General features: G+C 36.1%; 2 protein-coding genes across 2 annotated transcripts; one reads left to right on the forward strand and one right to left on the reverse strand.

Moving 5' to 3' along the window:
- Window positions 1–1,726: 1,726 nt before the first annotated feature.
- Window positions 1,727–3,182, reverse strand: LOC149921309 (uncharacterized). The gene is made up of 6 exons (XM_090163011.1): window positions 3,122–3,182; window positions 2,888–3,054; window positions 2,645–2,827; window positions 2,477–2,585; window positions 2,190–2,413; window positions 1,727–2,115 (listed from the first exon to the last, which is right to left on the reverse strand). The coding sequence occupies exons 2-6, from the start codon at window positions 3,020–3,022 to the stop codon at window positions 1,756–1,758; spliced, it is 1,011 nt and encodes a 336-aa protein (XP_090019137.1). The 5' UTR covers window positions 3,023–3,054; window positions 3,122–3,182; the 3' UTR covers window positions 1,727–1,755.
- A 256-nt stretch (window positions 3,183–3,438) lies between these two features.
- Window positions 3,439–4,983, forward strand: twr (signal peptidase complex catalytic subunit SEC11 homolog C twr). The gene is made up of 6 exons (XM_090162520.1): window positions 3,439–3,642; window positions 3,760–3,869; window positions 3,930–4,079; window positions 4,313–4,432; window positions 4,507–4,564; window positions 4,624–4,983. The coding sequence occupies exons 1-6, from the start codon at window positions 3,598–3,600 to the stop codon at window positions 4,672–4,674; spliced, it is 534 nt and encodes a 177-aa protein (XP_090018646.1). The 5' UTR covers window positions 3,439–3,597; the 3' UTR covers window positions 4,675–4,983.
- The last annotated feature ends 3,130 nt before the right edge of the window (window positions 4,984–8,113 follow it).

The raw sequence follows: 8,113 nt of genomic DNA on the forward strand, positions 1-8,113 counted from the left end.
AGCTACGGAGAAGCTAGCGCCGTTACGCCACCTAGACTCGTTTCGGTCGCAAATAGTTTATTTCCCTGACTCTTTCTCAAATTATCTGAATTTGTAGACCTACTTTCAAATTCCTTGACCCGTGGCAACCCAGCGCACGGAGATTTTTGAATATCATTAAATTTTGGTAAAAAGTTACTTAAATTAAAATTTGCTACATATTATTCGTCGTCAAAGTTTTGGATCTTCGAAAATGTTTTTAAAGATTTTGTCCGACTAGGTGGATAAATAAAAAGTAAACCCATAAGATTCTTGGTTCATTCATCGACAAACTACATCCTATTTGTCGATGGTCCATTATTACAAGGTAAACATGTAGTTAAATGATAGACAGTAAATATCCCTAAGGGGACGAGAAATGGCCTACCTTTCACTGCATTAATGTCACGGTTTCTCTCACTGACGCTCTGATATTGTAAGAGGGTGGAACAAAGTAAGCTTGAAATCTCCCGTTTTTAAAATACGGCTGTCTTTATTCAGTTGGGGCCCTAGCATCGATACGAACTCTTGGAGTTGGTGGGGTCTAAAAATCAGAGCGTATTCTCTTCCCCTTAGGGATATACAGGGTGTCCACTGAAAAACCAAATATGATAAATAAAAAATTTAAAATTTCTATGAAAGATTCCTCGTGCAGGAGGACAAGTGTAAAATTGAATGACCTTGAACCATATGTCTTCAAGGTCTTTAAAAACCATCTCGAATTGTTGCTCGCCATATAATTAGTTCAACTAACTTTCATTTGACCAATCAGAAGCCGAGAAAATGAATGTTAATGAATAATTCAATTCAATTCAAACTTTTTTTTTTATTCTGTATAAAAACATGTTAGTACAACACTTTTAAAATTTATACAGAGTTAGTAATTAGTTTGTTATATTAATATGTATTGTTACATTGAAAAAAAATACAAAAACAAAAAAAAACCATATATATAATAATAATAATAATAATAATAATATTAATCAGCTAGGCTAATACTCATTTCACCACCTTAGGCCTAAGTCATCAAGCGACTTTTAAAGCCATTAATTTAGCTGGCCGGGTTACAATGCATAGGAGGGTGGTGACAAGCCCTTCATGCCAACAGCTCCCTACACTAACTATTACCGTTAACCTCAACAAGTTTTTATGGAAGGGGAAACCGAAGAGCTCGAGGGAAAACCCCTTAAACCAGTTGGGAGAGAACTTGCAAATTCAACACAGAAAGAGTTGTTCCGAGTTTTCACCCAGTGCCACAAGCTGGGATCGAACCCGGCTCCTCTTGCTGCGAGGCGAAAGTGCTAATCACTCCGCCACTCTGATTTTTGTAAGACAACAAGCGTTAAAATAATTGAACTCCGTCGTTTAACGAGCTCAAGCATGTATCGTATTTATTTTATATAGTTAAATTAAAACTAATCATATTATTTATTATCAAACACTGAACTTATTATAATAATATCGCAAGCAACAACTTGCTAATTAGAACCAAATCCGTATTTGAATGACCTTGAAGAGATGGTTGAAGGTCATTCAATTTTACCCCAGTAAAAGAAATGTCCCATAGAAATTTGAGATTTTTCTAGTTATTTATCACTTTTCGTTTTTTTACTGTCTATGGTTAAATATATCCTCCTCCATAAGGAATTTAAAAATTAATTTTCTACCCAGACAATTGAATTATAAACCTTTTTATTGACTTTCAAGTATGTTTTTTACAATTCTTTTGCATCAAAACTAATTATTCCTTTTCTTAGGGGTTGAATATTTATTAACGCTCATTTTATTTTTGAAATTAGCCTTCAACAAAGGTTTCTTCTTCATAACTTTAGCTAGTTTCATTTTATTGGAAACCTTTTTTCCAGCTTTAAGCACTTTTCTAGCATTTGGAGGAGTTGTGAATGAAATTTCATCATCACTTGAATCAAGTTCTAAGGTATGTTTCGACGAGTCTGTAACATCCGTGGAAAATATTTGGCCGAAACTTAATTTTTCATCACCAATTGATGAATTATCCGAGTTGTTTTCAATATTGGATATACTCTCATGCGTTAATCGGTTAGATTCTTCCATCGAAGTCAAACCCAACTTTTTAACCTGAATGAAATAAATTATTAATAAACTATTACAGTTGTACTCAATGAAATGAAACGCCAAAATAGTGAAAATACCTCATTGCAATCATCCACGGAAAATTTAAGTTCTATTCCCATTTCAGCTAATTTCTTTCTCTTCTTTTCAAGATTGCTTATTCTGCGTTTGGTACTCTCTTTTAGCTGTTCTTTTGTTTTTGGTTTATTAAATTGTTCAATGTATTTGCGGAAGGCGAGCTTTTGGTGCGGGCGATGTCCGTGGAACAAATTAGGTTTAACTTCCTCTTTTGGAATAAATACACCTTTAAAATAGATAACAGATTGTAAAAATAGTTCAAAATCTTATGTTTTCTACGTTGATATACATTTTAACAATTTTTCAAACATGTAATAGTTATTCATAGTGTCTGCAACAACTTTGGCAACTTCATCGCATTTAAATTCGATAAAAGCGTAGCCTTTACTTCTGTTGGTCTGTAGAGTAATATAATTTTAATATACATAGGTATTATATATATCTAAATTATAATCACCTTTCGACTACACGCAACACGTATACGTCCAATATCCCCAAACTGTGTGAAATATTCTCTCATGGCAGACGCAGTAAAGCCTTCTGGAATGTGTCCCAAGTACACAACTCCGGGTGTTAAATCCTTAGATTGGTTTTTGCGCTGCTTTAATTGTTTGTTTTTATTATGACGTTTTCGAGTATTCTGTAAACGAAAATGTGTTAATAAGTTAATTTCATTAAAGATAATTTTCAACAGCTTAACCTTCTTTTCACGTAATTCGTCTATATCCTTATCAAACGTTTTAACATTTGTTAATTTATCATGTTTTATCACAATAAATTTATTTTGTTTTTTCGTTTTTCTTGGTCCTAGAGAACCTAGCTTTTGTTTATTCATTTTGTCTTACACTGGTTTTGCAGTCTTGTAAACTATTTAACAAAAAATATTCAATTACTATTAATTAATAGTTACTTGTAAATATATTAACGAATTTACTCGGTTTAATTATGATTAAGTTAGATTCTTCGTTAACATGCTTCATAGGCTAAAAAACCTGAAGGAGCAGAGAGAATTACCCGTAATTTATGCCATCTATTGAAAAATATATTTTAATAAAATATTAATTTCTCAATAAATATTATCACATTAAAAAATGAATTTAAAAACTAAATATTCTTAAATAGGAATATTGGAACTTATTCTTAATTTTTAAATTATATATTTTAAATAACAAATTTATTTTTATGGTAGATGGCAGCATTGTAAGTATGTTCCTAAAAAGGATTGTACTTTTGCAACGTTTAAAGTTGATGTTTTATAGCTTAGGAACGCCGCGGTGGATTTTACAAAAACATGACGTGTTGCTAAACTGCTGTAGTGTAGCCGGTCTCTGGCTAAGCGTTTGAATACTAACTTTAGAAGTTAATTAAGGTATTATTTATTAAAGTTTCGTAGAAACAAAAATTTACATCATGTTGGAGTTTCTGGATGACTTACGGCGCATGAATAAGCGTCAGGTAGTAAAAAATTGCTAATGAAATAAGTTCTGAAGCTTAAGCCTTGCTTTGAAACATATTTTGTCCAGACTATCATGAGTCAACATGTACATTAAAGTTACCTTTCCTATTTTTCAGCTTTTATATCAAGTATTAAATTTTGGCATGATAGTATCTTCTGCTTTGATGATCTGGAAAGGTTTAATGGTAGTTACAGGTAGCGAAAGTCCAATTGTAGTTGTTTTAAGGTAAATTCTTTTCTTAATGACAGTATGTAATGTGATACTAAAAATAGCGGTTATATTTAGTGGTAGCATGGAGCCTGCATTTCATCGAGGCGACTTATTATTTCTAACCAATCACAGAGAGGATCCTATTCGTGTAGGGGACATTGTAGTTTTCAAAGTCGAAGGAAGAGATATTCCAATTGTGCATAGAGTTCTTAAACTTCATGAAAAGTATGATACGTTATATTAACTATTATAAAGTTCCTTACATCTGTCTCCATGTAAACTATGCTACACGAACTTAAAGGAACTTGAACAGCCTAATTCAAAAATTTCAATTGACTTCATTTTCTTAAGTTTTGCTTAACACAACTTGTTTTGTGTACCTCATATCACATGGAAACAAATATAAAGAACAACCAATATTTAAGCACAAATTAACCTAAAATTATAATTTTTAATAGAGAGAATGGATCAGTTAAAATTTTAACTAAAGGGGATAACAATTCTGTAGACGATAGAGGTTTATACGCACCAGGACAAATGTGGTTAGAGAAAAAAGATATTGTTGGACGAGCGAGAGGGTAAATTTTTCTTTGGTAGAGTTCTATTACAAATTAATTTCCAACTCTCCTAATCGTAAAATATTGTTTTCCAGTTTTGTTCCGTATGTTGGCATAGTTACGATATTAATGAATGACTACCCAAAGTTCAAGGTACATTTACGAAATTTTAAATTTCATTATTTGAAACTAACAAATTGATTTTAACGCAGTACGCTGTCTTGGGCTGCCTAGGATTATTTGTACTGATACACCGAGAGTGACAGATATTTATATTCAAAAATTTTTTATACGAAAGAGTCAATTTGCACCCATTCTTCCAACAAAAAAATAGTAAAACTGGTTTAAGGGTGGGGATAAATGGACCAACTAATGTTTAAAAAGTTTTTAGGTGAAGATTAACTTGTCTTCCACCAATTAAAAACACTTCGAAATAAAATTTACACATTTTCCATTTTGTTTCAAAAACTATCACGATTTGCTTAGAGATATTTTCTCATCTCTTTCAATTCTTGATATTTTCATGTACATCATTTTTGCGTAATTAAATTCGTTTGACTGTTAAAAACAAAGTCGTTAAATAATGCCATCGTGATATGTTCCTATTTTGGACTTTTTGTTATCAACCAAACATCAAAAAACATTTTGGGTGCCATGAATCTAATGTGAAAAAAACACATTAATATGGAAAATAAGGGTATTAAAATAAATTTCAGCCATGGCGTAGCACAGGGGGCTTAGCGTTTTATCTTTTCTAGTCAATCATGACTTGCGAGCGAAACCTTTTAGAGCTACAACACTGCTTGTGTGGTATTTCAAGACATGGCAACACTGATCAGAAAAGTAAATTTCAGCTCCAAGACTATTGACACATACTCTTAAATGTGGCAATAGTCTCTTAGCTATTGATACACTTTTTGTGTCAATTTAGTCACTTGACTACTACGACATTGTGTGTCATTAGGGAAGAAACTATTGACACACGGTGATTAATTCGTATTTTCGTAGTAAAAAACTAATGGAATTATGTATTAATTATGCGTCTAAGATTTCAATAAGACGCCAGCTCCAGACCTGATGAGAGAGTAGTCATTGTATTTTAATGAAATATTTTAATACGTACTATTTTAATTATTTATCTTAGTAACATCTCTTATTAACACACCAATAGAGGTTTGTGTATTTCTTATTGACACACAAACTGGTTCGTATATTTATTCTTGACACACAAATTGGTTTGTGTATTTCTTATTGAAACACAAACTGGTTTGTGTATTTCTTATTGACACACCAATCGGTTTGTGTATTTCTTATTGGCACACAATTTTTGTATTTTACCCTTACACAAAATTTGTGTATTTTACCCTTACACACAAATTGTGTATTTTTTCTTGACACAAAAATTGGTTTGTGTATTTCTTATTGACACCAAAATTGGTTTGTGTATTTTCTATTGACACCCAAATTGGTTCGTGTATGTCTTATTGGCACACAAATTGGTTCTTGTATTTCTTGTGAACGTTGCTTTAAATCCATTCCATTAAAATTTCCAGTTTCCCATCGCGACCGATGAACAAAGTTGAGTTTTAATATTTGCAGTGCCAAATTAGCAATATAGCAGAAGTAGCAAATGCTACAGGCCACGCGTTTCTAGAGGCCCCGCGCCTAGAGCCATTACCGAAACTAGGCAGGTGCCACCGGTAAGGCCGCACAGGACCTGGAAACGAGGTTAAAAAATGTTATGTTCTCAGTAGTGACGTAGCTTCAGATTTTGGTCCGGCCAACAACTAGACTCCATGGACCTTTTTTGAATGGGCCCCATAGGCCCGTGGGCCCGCCTGCATTGCGAGCTCTGCTCCCCCGTAGCTACGCCACTGGTTCACAGTGGCATTCATTAAACCTTTACCATACGAAAGTTCAGGGATTGTCACACTTTTGGTAATTATTTCACTTTTGGTTAAAGTTTTTTGAACCCCAAACGGCGCCCCTTAGTCCTTACCCTCGCTTGCCCTCAAGGTTGGCCCTCAAGGGGTCGGAGTGTGCAATAACTGGTGGCTTTACCGGGGAGTCGGGGTCCGGCTCTTGTAACCCGTAAGGGCGGTGGCGCACTGGGAGATGTTAGCTCCGTCCAAATGGTCCTATCTCCACCTCCGACTTCGGTCAGGTGGGGGCTGGATACTGGGCTTCGGCCCAGGCTAACGAAGAGGGGCCGGGCAAACTGGCCGCCTCGGCGGATTGGGTAGCTTGCTGTGGGGCTGCGGGCCTCCGTATGAGGGCACGGCGGCCCTGTTTCCCGGCCTTTTGGGGTCCACCGGGATATCCGGTGCCAGCTGTGCCGGGTTATGCGGGCTGCTGTGTGCCCGCCGTTCCCCTTTAGGAGCTCTCTCCAAAGGGCTTGGCTCCCTGCCTTTGTAGGTGGGGTGTCGGCCGGGGTTGCTAGAGCATACGTTCTCTATCCCTCTGCTGTGCGCGAAGTGGCGAGCTGGTCGACCCATTGCTGCGCCTTCTGCTGGGATGAGCGGCTTGCGTTGAGGGTGCGACCATCAGTAGTAGGGTTCTGCTACCCATGCTGGTTTTGTCACCTGTCCGGGCTTGTGGACGCTGGCGTAGGGCATTCTGATGAGACCACCGGTGTAGTAGGCTGTTTGATCGCTTGGAGCACCGGTCTATAAATTCTGACCACATGCCCTCAAGGTTGCTAGAGACGCTAATATAGGTTTGCTCGCGCGGACGTTTTTGAAGCCTTAAAATACGAGACAAAAAGAAAGTGGTAGGGTCTGATGACTACGTCACTAAAACAATCGATTAGAGATTCAGACGTAATAAAGTACGCTAAAAAAAACAAAAATACATTGGTTAGGTAGTCAAAAGTCAGAGCAAATATAATCCGAGGACATAATGCAACTTTTTTAAATCGTGACGTTGTGTCAGACCCTTGAAACATAAAAGAAAAAAATTGACCATTTCAAATCAAGCGTGAGCACCCCTTGGCGCACTCTTAGCGAGGGCCAACCCCGCCAATGTGTATTTATGGTATTTACGGTACTGGGCAAACTGATTACTATTCTCTGGCTCCCTGTCCGCTTTTTTATCTGACCTACGGATATCTGGTTTCGGTAACCGACGACATAGAGGAATTATTTTAAAAAATTACTAAATTTGTACTCCCTTGTGTGTCACTGAAAAGTTTTAAACATAATTTTTAACATTTACGTTTTGGGTTCCCGTACGGACGTAATTAGTGTTTTCCCTTGGCTCCAGGGGGCCTATTCTGTAAATATTCTAAATCCAATTTTCGATCGAAAACTACATTTCGAACTTCGAGATCTCGATGAATGGTATTCGGTAAAGATTTCGAATAAGCATAAATCAATGCAAATTATTGAAGTCGATAGGGTATCGAGATCGAATTCCCATTCGATTTTTTACAGAATCGCCCCCCTGATTCGTTATTATCTCTCGAAACCTACGTTGCATATTTGAATTTAGAGGTCCTTAAATTATGCTAATCATTCCTTCTACGTAGCTTCGCGCCTACTTACATTGTTAGTATTCTCACTATACCCAACTTTTCACAAATTTCTGCAATACAGGTTGCTGATCCCTTTAAGAGTTTCTCGGAATTTGCGCGGGATCTAGTAAAATATCATTGCCAAAGTGGCCCTTTAAATACAAAACACAACAAGAATAAAAGATGTTTTA

The sequence above is a fragment of the Leiobunum rupestre genome, chromosome 11, assembly GCF_980474605.1.
Source record: "Leiobunum rupestre chromosome 11, qqLeiRupe1.1.hap1, whole genome shotgun sequence".
Taxonomy (NCBI): domain Eukaryota; kingdom Metazoa; phylum Arthropoda; class Arachnida; order Opiliones; family Sclerosomatidae; genus Leiobunum; species Leiobunum rupestre.

Bases quoted from the DNA above. Each gene is read 5' to 3' on its own strand.
- LOC149921309 (XM_090163011.1), bottom strand. From the start codon at position 3,022: ATGAATAAACAAAAGCTAGGTTCTCTAGGACCAAGAAAAACGAAAAAA. The intron at 2,828-2,887 runs GTTAAGCTGTTG...TTTCGTTTACAG, and splicing joins ACGAATTACGTGAAAAGAAG to AATACTCGAAAACGTCATAA. The intron at 2,116-2,189 runs GTATTTTCACTA...TATTTCATTCAG, and splicing joins CCGTGGATGATTGCAATGAG to GTTAAAAAGTTGGGTTTGAC.
- twr (XM_090162520.1), top strand. From the start codon at position 3,598: ATGTTGGAGTTTCTGGATGACTTACGGCGCATGAATAAGCGTCAG. The intron at 4,080-4,312 runs GTATGATACGTT...AATTTTTAATAG, and splicing joins GTTCTTAAACTTCATGAAAA to AGAGAATGGATCAGTTAAAA. The intron at 4,433-4,506 runs GTAAATTTTTCT...ATTGTTTTCCAG, and splicing joins ATTGTTGGACGAGCGAGAGG to TTTTGTTCCGTATGTTGGCA.